Source organism: Aricia agestis, chromosome 13 (genome assembly GCF_905147365.1).
Source record: "Aricia agestis chromosome 13, ilAriAges1.1, whole genome shotgun sequence".
Taxonomy (NCBI): Eukaryota; Metazoa; Arthropoda; class Insecta; order Lepidoptera; family Lycaenidae; genus Aricia; species Aricia agestis.
In genome coordinates, this window is record NC_056418.1 from 1,228,472 (window position 1) to 1,244,096 (window position 15,625).

Consider the following 15,625-nt stretch of genomic DNA (forward strand, 5'->3'; position numbering starts at 1 on the left):
GTCTGCTCGTTTCAAGACCCACATCTTTAAAAATATCTGTTTTATTGTTTTACACACTTTGGTATCACAGTAACTTAAGTCTGTAAATACATTAGAAAAACCAAAGGACAAAGAGTCCCTGACATTGTGTAAAACTTTACAAACTGATTTTCTATGATATTTACGTGAATAGGTAATTTTCATTGTTTGAGTTGAGTCAAACTATTAAAACACTTTACAATTTAAAAAATCATACAGATACGTACATAGACTTCGATCACTAATATTACATAGAGGTATTTGTATTACAATTTACAGATGACGCTACCAAAACATAAAACATACCGTTTAAAGTAAAACCAAACAATAGTAACAATAATTACGAATTGATGTTGTTACGATTTCCGTCCGCGCCGCGTCCGCGGGCACTCCACTCGCCGCTTTTGTTCAACGCCACGCGATTCCAGTGCCGAAATAAAAAAATGTGAAAAAAATATTCGTTCGTTCGCAATTCAAAATCGTAAGTGGCCATTCTCTCGAATATTTTTAAATTTATTTTAAAAGTATTTTTGCTAGTACGTGTTGTGGTAAGTGCCTAAATTATTTTATTTTAAATTAAAAAATATAGTTATACTATACTATACCTACCAACAAATAAAACCGATTCATTAGTGCTTAATTCAAACTAAGTAAGTACTTACAAGTTACGTTTAATATCTTCCATTATTCTCTATTAAGTTAAAAACAAGGTCACTTTTTGCACTTCTCTTAAATTCGTAAAATTCGAATTTTATTTTTATCGTGTTATTGCAAACGTATTTACAAGACACTATTTACTTTAACTAGTAGTTCAGCGACAGTATATTTTATCCGACGACCTCTGCTCAGTTGGTGGGCTGTTGGCAGCTCAAACCGAGGGTCGCGAGTTCGAATCCCGCCGACGGAACAAAAAGTTTTCAGTTCCTGGGTCATGGATGTGAATTAAATATGTGTATTATAAAATATAGCCGCGCGGGACATCTAGTTAAATATATTTCCGTTGTCCGGTACCCGTACCACAAGTCCGTCAGGTACTTAGCACGGGGCCAGACTGACGTGGTGTGAAGCGTCCATAGATATTATTATTATTATTTATAGCTGTTTTTAAATTCTGTGTATCTAAAAGTAGCGCTTTGCGGCATTCAATTTGTACAGTATTTTTTTACAGATCTAGGAACACTATTGCACTAGTAGCATATTAAACGTGTAACTAGTGTCTAGTCGCTAGTAATTATACGAGTTAGCCTTAGGAGTTAGGAGCGACCATGGCCTGAGGGAAAATCGCTACTAGTTTTTGACACGCACATGCGGCTAGGTGGAAATTATTCTAAGTGTCTAAACACACCATGCCGAAGTTCCGCGGCGGAAATTCCGCATGATTAGTGATTAGATCGTGTTATATTGAATGCGTTTGACATTGCTGGTCAAACGCATACAATATAACGCGACGGAATTTCGGCATGGTGTGTCATCGGTAATTTAAAATACATTACAGGCGGAATCAAGCCGAACTTTCGCCGCGGAAATTCGGCTAATGTTTTGACACTTAAGTACTCCATAGGGCAGGTGTTCGTTCGGGCATTTCTCATAGAGACATAGAAGTCAAAAGTAACTTTTTCAGCGCTGTAAGTTGTAACGTTCACAGTGAACTCTATACGAGGGACACATAGTTTTGTGTTACCAAATAGAGCAATTTGAATAATAATTATTAATTATAGTAAAACATAATTATTAATAATTACTAAAAATTTTATCTCAAAAGCCGGCCGGCAATGCACATGTAGCTCTTCTAATGTTGTGAGTGTCGATGGGCGACGGTAGTTCCTTTCCATTAGGTTTCCGTTTGCTCGTTTGCCCCTTTATTTGGTTTAAAAAAAATAATACCATTATAACTTATAAGGCATCACCCTGTGTTATATTATTAGTGTTACTTATCCTCATTCATCACATCTAAGACTGCTCGAAGCTATGGTCCAAACCATGTGAAAAGTCAAAAGTTCATTTTACAGATAATTTCTATAAAAGTGGTTTGTATAATAATTATACAAACCACTTTTATAGAAATAAAAAAAAAAAGATAATAAGTACTTAATATAATTATTATATTAAGTACTTATTATCTTTTTTTTTTCAGAAATAAAAATATGAAATACAGAGGCGAAAAAGATTATTTCGTGTCTTAATAATTATTCATCTTATATAACATAGGTACATTATGCATATTAAGTATTATTCATAAATCATAACTCACAAATCACAAGTGGACTTTGACTAACAAAAAAAAATACGAACTAAGAATAGGTATTATAATATATTTATAAACAAAATCTGTGTAAAACTACGAATGAAAAATCTTAAAAAGTGACTTAGGTACCGTGATGCAAATGTAGGCTCACATTTTGTAAAGTTTTAAGGATACCTTCTATATTTTTTACGACAAGACATCGCTTGACGAAAAGTACTTGACGGAGTCACTGAGGAGTTACAACTTACAAGTGCGTTTAATCCGTAAGATCCCCCAAACACTTTTCTAATCTAAATATTATAAGTACTTAAGAATCTTCATCAACATCGCGCGTCTTCAATCTAATAATTGTCTAATAAACTGTTCAAAAAAATTAATGCGTGATATGCAGAATTTCGTAGATAAATAATTGAATTATTCTTCCTATTCCGTTTTCGAGAATTCTTTCCATTCAAAAACTAGAAGTAAAATAGCCAATAGCTAAGTTCCTACGTGCAATAATAATCGAAAAAAAACTGTTTTTTTTTGTAACAGAAACATACACAGATTGCAATTTGCAAGATAATTAAGTATAAGTGCATTACATTACAAGATGTAACAAAACTAAGTGATAATACTGTAGTTGTGTGTATGTGTCCCTTATATAGAGTTCACTGTGAAAGTAGCAGCGCTGAAAGTGTATATTTTTACGATTTGTAATGGACAAGCGCCCCAGACTTATGTATTTGCCTATACAAAAGTAAAAAAAGTTGCTCTTTCAGCGCTGCTACTTTCACAGTGAACTAAGAGAGAAGTCTATATAAGGATCATACACACCCTAAAATATTATCACTTAGTTTTGTTACGCCCTGTAGTTCCAACGTCCAGGGCTATATTTGTCGTACAAATAAGCCTTAATAATAATTAATTAGGAAACGAATCTTGTAAATTCTCCTCGTCCTCCAAAGCATTAGCATATTCCGCGTTAAAAACGCGCGTTTTTGTGTTCCGTTCCGGCCGAGCGCGTCGGCCTCTAACGACATGTCGTTACTGTTATCTATGGCTCGTGATAACTCATCGTGTATACTGTATAGGCTTCTATTGAGCACGTGAGTCCAGTCACAAGGTCCAAGAGTTAGGCTGGGACTATAAGAAATCACATCAGAGACAACATAATTTAAACATAATTTTAACATAATAAATTACGAGGAACGAACTGTCACCTGTGCAGCAGTATTTCCGGACCACTACGACCTGCAAACCTTCAAGAAGAGAGCGTATTCCCTTTTAAAAGGCCGGCAACGCACCTGTGACTCTTCTAATGTTGCTAGTGTCCATGGGCGACGGTAGTTGCTTTCCATCAGGTGACCCGTTTACTCGTGTTTAATAAAAACAATAAAATAAGATCATTAAATACTTACTACGAATTTTCCTTAGCGTTCCAGACTTTGAAAACTTATAACCTTAGTAATATTATATTATGTATAGACTGTACTAGTGTGGCTTATTTCGACAATAGAATATACTGAATTTTATCCAGAATATACACTTTATTAATAATCATGTTTTCGTGTTCTTCAAAATAATTCATTCGAGTTTTCCTTAAGAATGATAATACAGTATGTAAATGAGTAATTTTACTACACTCGCGTAGACACTCGCTAAGAAAATGTTAAGTTATAGAATTTGATGGCTAAATATATCACGTTCCTTGATTACCCATTAATGGAAAAACAAGGCCTTGTAGTAACATCCTGTATTTTGCTTGTTGATAACTATGCTATTTATTTAGTAAATTGTTGTGTTAAGACGGTGACTAACAGTTCGAACATGCCAACTTGTAATCTACTTTAATGATGTTATCGTTAAGAATTTAAACCATTAAATATTTTGGAGTTCAGTTTATAGGATTAGAAATAGAAGACATTATACTTAGATGACTTGTCAACTTTGCCGCGCGGAAATTCGGGAACCATTTTCTGGGGTAAAATTATCATATTATGCCATTTCGCGGGACTCTTAGACTATAAACTGTAAAGTATAATATATATCAAAAACTGCATAAGTGGGAAGAAGCAAAAATACAAAAACACAGACAGATATGCAGATGGACAGACAAATACAATTTCGCATTTATAATGTACATAATTGACAGATAATAATATTATACTTTTTGGGGTCAGCCAGCCAAAGTCTTTTGCGTGACACATCATAGATCATCATAACCTTCTTCTCTTCAATTATTCTCGTGGCTGTATTTACTATTACTATCGACAATAGTTAATGGTGATTATTGTAAGCGGGACAGAAATGTGTTTGCGTCCGGCGGAAGTGTATTATGTGTGTCCGGTCATGCGACACTTCGTCCAATGTTCAAAGCGCCATGGATGACCATTAATACGTTATATAACCGATGGCCATGTTAGGTGCGTTTAGATGATAAATCTAATGAAATGTGAGGTCTGAAGGTGGATAGTTATGTAAAATAAGTAGACAAATAATTTAATACACACGATCTACTACTAACTGTAGAGCGAAGTAGAGAGATAGAGTTTCCATAACAAATCACATTCAATAATCACATTTTATTTGATGACAATAGATGATGCCCGCATCTCCGTTGCGCCAAAATTCGTTTATCACGCGGGTACCGTACATTTTCCGGGATAAAAAGTATCCTATTTCCTTTCCTGGGACTCAAAGTATCTCCTTGCCAAGTTTCAGCAAAATTGCTTCAGTGGTTTGAGCGTGAAGAGGTAACAGACAGACAGACACACTTTCGCATTTATAATATTAGTATAGTATTTAATAGCATGGATTCTGCAAACGTTGCTTCCATGTTTTCAGATGGGATCCGCTGCATCATCAGCGGGGGAGACGCCGGGCGCGGATCTGACGCTGCCGGCTTCCGGCCTTCACTTCTCCGCCGGCCAGCTCCGCTGTCTCAACGACTACGTGGACAAGCTGTATGAGGATGATCAGAAAGGTAATGCCTTTGTTCCAATCACGTGCCTGTGTTCTGTCAATGATAGTTGAACTAGTCCAGAGGAATGTGCATCACGATGGTCTCCTCCACAACAAGATATGCATAGAATGTTCTTATGATTTCAAAATGTCTCTTTACTATACGGCATCACTTGGGATGAAATTTGTCCCACGTGCCAAAGCTTTAACCGGTGACTTTCTCATACCTCTTGTTATTTACCGGTTTTACCTAAATTTTACTATGTCCCTCATGTCAGGTCGCATGAGCATCGAGGCGGAGTACTCCGTGGAGACTCTGGTGCAGCGGCTGGTGGACGGCGCCGGGCAGCGCGACCCGCGGTTCCGCTGTGCGCACATGATCGCGCTGCATCGGGGGAAAAAGGTGGGTCTTTTCACAAGGGCATAATGAGAGAGTCCTCAGTAATTCCTGTACCAGCTCGAAGGTCAGCAAACCACGGACTAAACTCCCACATACCATGTTTTGTAAGGTGACCAAGGTATTCCCTGATGCTATATCGGCTACAAAATATTTGGATCTACAGAATACTAGCTTCCGCCCGCGACTTCGTCCGCGTGGAATAGTTACTTTCAGCTAACGCTTAACTTTAACACGCGACTTCGAGTTTATATAGGTAAGTCAGACTGACTCCTATTATTTTACATCATATATATTGTAGGGTAATATCACTGAATGCCCTAGAATTAGAAAAGTTAATGCAATGTATAATATCTGGGCTTTTAATTCTAGATGCGGTCAAGGTCACTGGAGTACCTGATCACACTGGACGGTCTCCCGGCGCTGGACTCGGGCGGGTGCGCGCTGCAGGACGGGCCGGTGGGCTACGGCAAGATCCGGCTCGAGGGACCAGAAGCTGACCGCTGGGCGGAATTCATGACGCCTACAGGGTATCTGTGCAGGTACTACTTTTTCAAATTTTAGTTTTACTGACATGAATATTAGTCAAATATGTTTTCAGTGTTACTTGAAAGTAGGTCTAGATACAGCTGGAACGGTTTTAAACGTGGTTTGCCTTTATTTTATTACTGTAGCACAGTAGCAGAATTATATTATTACTGTTTGCTGACAAAACTTGTTTTCTTCTACTTGGAGTGTCTGTCGTAGGGTGTTTTTTGTGTGAAAGGGAGGAACAAAGCACCAAAGAGGAGCTTCCCCTCTTTGGTGCTTTGTTCAAACCAAACCCAGCCTACTTCGAAACGGCGCATTCGAATCTTCGGATCCAACCGAAAGCCGACCGAAGATTTGATACAAACCTTAGTCCGACGATACGATAGGGATATCGTCTATCGTAGTCTCGTGACAAACTTCGGTTGACCCGAGCCGAGTCTTTGAACGAATGTATTTCGGAGTAGCAAACGGCCCGATCATTCGGCCGAAACATTCAAAACTTGCACTCCGCAGTAGACCTCCTGAACCGAGCATGTATGTTTGTGATTATTCTACTCGGCTCAGTAGCCGTTATAAGAAGAATTATAAGACAGTTGTTCGCAGGGACAAGGTGGTAGAGCGCTGGGTGGAGCTGCTGGCGCGGTGCGCGGCGGCGCGCGGTGGGGGCGCCTCGCGCGCGCTGTGCGCCCGGGCACATGCGCACGCGCAGCCATACACCTACTGCTACTTGGAGAGAGGTTGGTTGAATAGATATAGAAAATATAAAGACAATAAATTTATAATATACCGACCTTCAAGTTACTAAAGGAGGGTTTACACGGGTGACTATAAAGCTGCACACCTTTAGCATATTATAAAATGTCTTTAATTTTTATCCCCTTTAGGGGATAAAAATTAAAGTTAAAAATTTTAAATAAATAACCCGGGGCTTAATAACTCAGTGTTAACGTTTTTAATTCTTAACTCATACTACATATTGCACCAGAAGAATTTATCACAGAGTCAACTAACCCGGGCTTATGTCATGTTCATTCATTCTTTTTACATCCAGCCAAATATGATAGATCGAATGCTGAATAATTTAAGTGTACTGCTCTCTCTCGATCCACAGTACTTTAAATAAGGCTATCTCCTTATGTCAGATTTGAAATGACACGTGGTTCTATGTCGCATTGTGTAGTGAATTGTGATATTTTGTGCAAATAAATTAAGCGGAAAATGATAAAAATTGGGAAGAAATAACACTTGTGTCCAATGTTTATCTAGTCTACCTATTTATAAAGGAGTTCACTAAAGACGCACTAATCCAATGATATTATTATTAAACTTTGGTAGGGAATTACTTTTTATGCTCACTTGTATATTGCAATTATTTTCAATTTTATTTAATAAAAAGAGAACAGTTTCTTTTTCTAAGCGAAATCTTCGATGGAAATCTTTGTCTCTTTGTGAGTAAATACTGGACCCTAAACAGATCGGTCCGTTCTACAATCCTTCTGTAATACGAGTCCGAACTAATGTATTCGATAATTTCTTCATCATCATCAGATAACAACCACTGATCATTTATCATGGTTAAACACAAAATAAAATCGGTACCTATTACTGAACACAACAAAGTACATATAAGTCATTTACGAAAAATCTCAGTTTTGATATTACTAACCCAGAGTTAGTTGATTTAACCCTCCGACATCGGTGGGTTAAAAATTTAAAAAATTAACTCGAGGTTAACTCCTAACTCTGTGGTGCAAGACATGATGTGAATTTAAATTCGAAGTATAATTTAACTCAGAGTTAAGCGTGTCAACCCAGTCTGGCGCAAGTGGGCCTTAAGGTGATGAAAATAAGATCACGTCTATTCTTAAATGTCAAATTCTTTGTTGCTTGTGAAGGTTCATAAGTAAGAAATGTTTTGGTTTTACCTTCTATGTTAGCAACAATAAATTATAGCTCTATTTTATGTAAAAACGAGCTTTTGCCCGCGGCTTCGCTCGCGTTAAGAAGTATTATTAAATACAAACTTTCATTCCCTATTTGAACCCCTTGGGGTTGGAATTTATCAAAATCCTTTCTTAGTGGATGCCTACGTTATAACATCTACCTGCATGCCAAATTTCAGCCCGATCCGTCCAGTGGTTTGGGCTGTGCGTTGATAGATCACCATGTCAGTCAGTCACCTTCGAGTTTTATAAATTATATAGACTACAATGAGACAAATCATAATGTTTATTATCTAATTAGAATCTACCAAGGATGAACCTAAAACGAGTACACGTAAACTACGTGCATCAGATGGTTCTTGCTACATTAGTAAGGACCATCAGTACTCTAGAAGATATTGATTCCTAGGCAGTTGACAGACCTTCGTCATTTGGTCGGTTTATGTCAATTGCATATTAGTCGTCATCTGATGGCTAGGTTTGATGTAACGCGACCAAATTATGTAGGTCAGCCATCAGCCTAGGAATAAACTTCTCGGAATATGCTTTGTAATTTGTAGGTCAGCACTGAAACCCGCGGGCATACTTCCCTCACACGGCCCCACGTCAAAAACTTCCCCAGTGGCGTGACGGAAGACAAATTAAATCCCCCCCTCTCCCTCCCACCCTCGCCCGCCGCCAAATCCGTTTACAGAATCAGTGGCTAATGGAAGTTCGCGAGGATCATAAAACATTATAATTAAGTCTACCCTCTAATTGATTTCATAACGCGTCATAATATTATGTCAGCTATACTGCCTATACAGGCTGAACCAGAACAAAGTGTTTGTGATGTTTATGTGTTGCTTAAATAGAGTACACTGTGAAAATAGTAGCGCTGAAAGGGAGTCTTTTTTAGGGTTCCGTACCCAAAGGGTAAACACGGGCCCTATTACTGAGACTTCGATGTCTGTCTCCAGACTGTAACTCAAGAACGGTAATAATAAATAAATAAATAAATTCTTTATTGAGAGCTTCTAAGGCCCAAATTGTTAGTAACAAATATCTTAAAAACTAGGTTAGTGGGTAGTATTTTATAAGTTTTGAGTGACATTTATTTTCTAACTAGAACCCTTAAACTGAATAACTTACGCATGATTTCCGATGTTGCATGCTGCATGACTTCTCCTTTAATAATCAATGAAATATTATGATATGTACAAAATATTAACTTGTATTGCATCTGATTCCCCCCCCTGCTTTTTGTAAAATTATAATAATATTTCTACATACTATACACCAAAATGAAGCCAAAAACAAAACGCCTAACACAAGAATCCAATCATAGTGACCAATCAATAGATGACTTAACGGGAAACACCATAAACCAGACAAGTGACGGATGTAGCCTTGTATCCAGTAGCCCCAAGACCACCAAGCCTGAGAAAATAACATTAGACAATATAAGCGTTCTATTAGATACCAAACTTGAAAAATTAAAATCATCACTAATAGAAGATGTAAAAAATATAATACGAACGGAATTTCATTATGCAATTGAACAACTTCAAAGTCAAGTTGCAAAAGATAGAAATACCCCTGGAAAAACTGTCCCTGTAGATGAGCAAATACAAATAAAAGAAAATATTACCATAACTACTCTTAACCAAAAAATAGAAACTATAGAAAAACAACTCGAAGATTTAAAAAACAGCAGAAGAATAGTGCTCTATGGCCTGAATGAAAAACACCACGAAACCGAGCATGACATCATAAACCATGTATCCAGAGCGTTTTATGAGATAATGAACATTCATATTGATCCTTACATCGAAAGCGTAAAGCGTATCGGCAAACACGGAGACAGAAGACCAATAAATATAGAATTAATGAATAAACGACTGGCTAAACACATCATTGAATGTTCACAAATATTCCAGAATACAGGTTTAGCTGTCAGCCCTTACATGAACAAAATGAGACTTGAACATCGAAACAGACTTCGGGAAACCCTGCGCTACGCAAGACAAAATGGAGATCATGCAGTAATAAAAAACAATATACTTTATATCAATGGAATAGAACATACCATCAATACAGAACATACTAAACCTGAAATTGATGTGACTACTAACTCTATAATTCAGAATAATAGGAACATAGACGAGACGTTACAAAACCAATCGTATTCTTCAACAGAACAACTAAACCAGGCACTGAATCCAACAAGAAACCGGACATTTCGAAACTAAGCTAAATATTGTTTTTCAAAATATCCAAAGTTTAGGAAATAAAATAGATTTAGTTGAACATTTTTTATTAGATTCTAAGGTAGATATTCTATTACTGTCAGAAATATGGAAAAATAAAAACTTCTGTGATTCAATTTTTATACCAGGATATAAGATAGTCTCGACCTTCTGTCGAGAAACACGTGAGGGTGGAGGAGTGTGTATAATACTAAAAGATGATATAGAATATATTGAAAGAAAAGATATAAATAATAATTCTCAAGAATATGTGATAGAATTTAGTGCAATAGAAATTCCTAAACTAAACTGTGTCCTAATAGGTTTATATAGAGCAGATAGGCATATTAATATATTCTATGAACAAATAACGAAAATACTTAATAAATTAAATACAAAAAATATGAATAAATATATAATTCTTGGGGGAGACTTTAATATAAATATACTAAATACTAACAAACAAACAGAAGAACTCATACATACAATGCGCTCATATAATCTTGAACAATTAATAAAAGAACCAACAAGGGTAACTAGCAATAGTTCTACATGTATAGATCTCTTATTTACAAACTACAATCCTCTTCTAAAAAAATGTCAAGTTGAGGATTATGGATTATCAGATCACAAAGCGCTAAATATTACAATAGACAACAATAATTTACATTCAAAAAATAACAGGCCGTGGTATATAAAGAAAAGAATATTTACAATAGAAAAAATGAACTCATTTAATAACGCACTAAAAGAAATTGAATGGCATAATATAATTAATGAAAAAGATGATGTAAATGTAAATTACAACAACTTTAGCTCGATTTTAAAAACAATTCTAAATAAACATATACCAATACAAAAAATTAAAATTAAAAATAAACCTAAAAAATCTTGGTTAACTACAGGGTTGAAAAAATCATGCAAACACAAAAGAATATTACGAACAATATTAAATCAAACAAATAACGATGTCATACATAAATTCTATAAAAAATACTGCAAAACGCTAAAGCGTACAATAAAAATATCGAAAAAATTGAGCTATAAAAATCAAATGGAAAAATCTGACAACAAAACCAAAACTATGTGGCGCATCATAAACCAAAAATCTGGCAGAACAAAAGACAACACACATGAAAACATCTCATTAAAACTCGATGACAAAACTGTAAAATGTCCTAAAGAAATAACAAACACCTTCAATAAGTATTTTGCAACAGTTGGTACCGACCCAAATAAAAAAATATCTGCAAAGGGCCGCCCCGTCGTTAACTCTCCCCTATGCTCCATGTATCTGAGTCCCGTAAACCGCAAAGAAATTATAAATCTTATCCGTTCTATCAAAAACAAACACAGCTGCGGTATGGACGACATTCCACCAACCCTAGTAAAACATTGCGCAATAAACCTTTCCGTACCCCTAACATACCTTGTAAACCAAAGTTTCCTAGAGGCAAAATTTCCAGATTCCTTAAAAATATCCCTAATAACGCCAATTCACAAGAAAGGTGACAAGCAAACTCCTAGTAACTACAGACCCATAGCTTTACTACCAACATTCTCCAAAATATTTGAAAAGGCCATGTGTATCAGACTATACAACTTTCTGGAAAGGAATAATATTCTGGACGATAGTCAAAACGGCTTTAGGCAGGCGAGATCTACGACGCTGGCAGTCTATAAATATATCCAAACGGCTCTCCAATACATAAATGACCAAAAGTACGTATTAAGTATTCTGCTGGACATGACAAAGGCTTATGACAAGGTGATATATGATATACTTCTTGAAAAGCTATCAGGCTCCGGTATACGTGGACCAGCATACTCATGGTTCAAATCCTTTCTAGAAAATAGAAAACAAATTGTACAGATAGAACACAACGATCAAGAAACACGAGAAATCACTAAAATAAGATCAGAGGAACTGGAGATGATATGTTCTATTCCCCAGGGAAGTGTGATAGGTTGTGTTCTATTTTTGCTCTACATAAACGATTTACCTAAAATCTTAAATAGCCAAATAGCTCTTCCGGTATTATTTGCAGACGATATATCGATCCTAATCAAATATGAAAATACAAACTCAACAGATGACGTATTGCAAAAAATATTAAAAGATGTAACAGATTGGCTTCGAGATCACAATCTGGAAATTAACTTTAAAAAGACAAAAACTATCCAATTCAGATCATATAAAAAACCAGCAATAAAAATAAATACAACGTTTGAAAACACTAATTTAGATACAGTAGACACATTCAATCTGCTCGGCATTAACATAGACACTCATTTAAATTGGAAAACACATATTCAAACCATCAAATCAAAATTATCAAAATTCACATACGCACTTTTTCATCTTAAATGCAGCACAGATACACAAACCTCTCTCACAGCATACTATGCTTATGCATACTCCTGGCTGCGATACGGGATCATACTGTGGGGGAACAGCGTAAACAGCCACGAACTCTTTATCTTACAAAAAAAATGCGTAAGAATAATAGCACAAATAAAAAATAGAGACAGCTGCAGGCCATATTTCATTAAATACAAATTACTTACACTTACATCCATTTACATACTAGATATTAGCTTATTTGTTTTCAAAAATTTCGATTACTTTACTAAAGTTAAAGATACACATGACATTAACACACGACACAAAAACAGACTACATTTACCATACTCCAGAATTAAAATGCTAAACGAAAGCCCATACTACATGTCAGTTAAAATATTTAATCACCTCCCAGATGCAATTAAAAATGAAACAAAACTATTATCATTTACGAGAAAATTAAAAAGCTACCTAAGTGAAAAATGTTTCTACTCGCTTGAAGAATTCTTTTCTAAAGAAGATTAATTATGGTCTAAAGAATAATGTTCATAAAATATATTAAGTACTTTCATTCATGTACTATTGTAATTGTTTATATTATATGAAATTAAGAAACGAACAATACATAATATTATGTTACTTATGTAAGTAGTTAACAAATTACAATCCAAAATATATCTTGTTAAGTACTATTTTATAAGCAACCGCCTGTACAAGGTGCTGAGTTTGTATATTGTATACTATACTTGGATGCTAATAAAGTCTTTGAATCTTTGAATCTAAATGGTGTTCTAGTATCGGCGAGTCGTATTTTTCAGCCAGCATCTTTAGAATAGCATTGGTACTCGATCGCAGTCTGCTCAGCAAGGACCATGTCTTTTTTCTTATGATTGCATAAAAGTCATCAGTATGCTCATTTGCAAACATACCCGACGCTGAGCAGAATCGTGGCAGTCCCAACAGTAATAGCTAGGGAGTTGATATTTTCACAGATTATGTATTTCTGTTGCCACTATAACAACAAATACTATAAAAACAAAATAAATTAAATATTTAAGAGGGGCTCCCATACAACAAACGTGATTCTTTACTATTTTTGCTCTATAATGGTACGGAACCCTTCGTGCGCGAGTCCAACTCGCACTTGGCCGATTATTATTTGAGATTCATGAGTTTGCCTATACAAAACTTACAACTTACAAAAAAATATTATTTCAGCGCTGCTACTTTCACAGCGAACTCTATACAGGGGGCTGAAGTCTGAACCAGGGCCGTAGCTAGGGGGGGGCATAGTGGGGCAATGCCCTACCTTAAAATCACAATGCCCTACCTTAAAAATTACCAATAATCGGCCAAGTGCGAGTCGGACCCGCGCACGAAGGGTTATACCGCGCACGTACCGTTATAGAGCAAAAATAGTATGGGACCTACCTATCTACCTAACCCTTAAATATTTTTTTTTAACTTTTATTATTATTTATTAAATTACATATATTATTAAGGCCTTTGTGAAAATTTCAAGTGCCTAATGACAGCAGCATCATTGATAGTTAAGCAAAAAATGTTAGAAAAATCACGTTTGTTGTATGGGAGCCCTCCTTAAATATTTAATTTATTTTGTTTTTAGTATTTTTTGTTATAGCGGCAACAGAAATACATAATCTGTGAAAATTTCATTTCTCTAGCTATTACCGTTCTTGAGTTACAGCCTGGAAACAGACGGACAGACGGACAGACATCGAAGTCTCAGTAAATAGGGTCCCGTTTTTACCCTTTGGGTACGGAACCCTAAAAAGGAAGACCTAAAGGACTTGCATTACAGGTATTAGACAACAGAAATATACTTTATTCTTATATAAACTATACATTATATAGTTAAGATTTTTATTATACCTTTAAAAACTTTTTGTTCCGTTGGCAGGATTCGAACCCGCGACCCCCGGATTAAGCTGCCACACGCCCAACCATTGGGCCACAGAAGTCGTCGATAATAATTCTTTGTTCTGTGTACAGATGGCATTTGAATCACGATTACATGAAGCGATGCGTCCATTTAATTATAATCTTAATGAAAAAAAAAGATGTAGTACTGCAGTGTGCGAGTCCACGTTTTCAACTTTAACTGCAATTAATAGGCCTCAAAGACTGTCAATGGGTCACGAAAGAATGGCTGGTATGGTATTTCTGGCCTTTGAAAAAAAAAGAACAATAAAAGTTGATCTGAACGAAGTTCTTCGCATTTTTAATAATATGGCGAATCGTAGAATTCAGCTGTTTTAAATATTTTATGTTATTTTATTATTAATTATTATTTTAATAAGTTTGCAGAAACAATAATAATCTAAATATATTTTTAGTCGTATCTATTGACTCGTATCACCCAACTCACTCACACGTGGATCGCTACATCCAGAAGTTTAACCATATTGTTCGCTTGTTCTTCGTAATTGAGGATTTAATAATATGTAGTTCTTAGATATAGTGCTCATGCTTTGTCACAGATTTTTTTTTAGTATCTAAGAATAACTATTGAATGAATTGAATACATCATTGACTAAATAATTGAATAGAGATAAATCAAAACAAGTACTAAAAACAAAATAAAATCAATATTTAAGGATTCGTGTTTTTTAGCCTTTTTTTGCTGCATATTGATATTAATGGCAACAGTAGGCACTGGACATTTTTGCGAAATCACTTAATTAATTAATAATACAATTAAAATAGCATTTATATTTAAAGGGGGCTCATTTATAAAAAATACAATTTTGGCCTATTTTTTATCTATAACGGTACGAAACCCTTCGTGCACGAATCCGACTCGCACTTGACCGATTTTTTTTGCTTCCGCCCTACCTGTAACCGACGCTGCCCTACCTCAAATTTGACTCTAGCTACAGCCCTGGTCTGAACACATCCTAAAGTATTATTACTTTGTTTTTGTTACGCCCTGTACTTTCTTGAGATTGTAAAATC

General features: G+C 35.7%; 1 protein-coding gene across 1 annotated transcript in view; it reads left to right on the plus strand.

The window, feature by feature from the left end:
• Positions 1 to 405: 405 nt before the first annotated feature.
• The window catches only part of LOC121733001, a 36,699-nt gene continuing 21,479 nt past the window's right edge, over positions 406 to 15,625 (plus strand). Inside the window, exons 1-5 of the mRNA XM_042123065.1 lie at positions 406 to 499; positions 5,090 to 5,228; positions 5,485 to 5,609; positions 5,976 to 6,145; positions 6,738 to 6,871. Coding sequence (XP_041978999.1) covers positions 5,090 to 5,228; positions 5,485 to 5,609; positions 5,976 to 6,145; positions 6,738 to 6,871 — 568 coding nt within the window. The 5' untranslated portion in view covers positions 406 to 499. The remainder of the gene's footprint in view (positions 500 to 5,089; positions 5,229 to 5,484; positions 5,610 to 5,975; positions 6,146 to 6,737; positions 6,872 to 15,625) is intronic.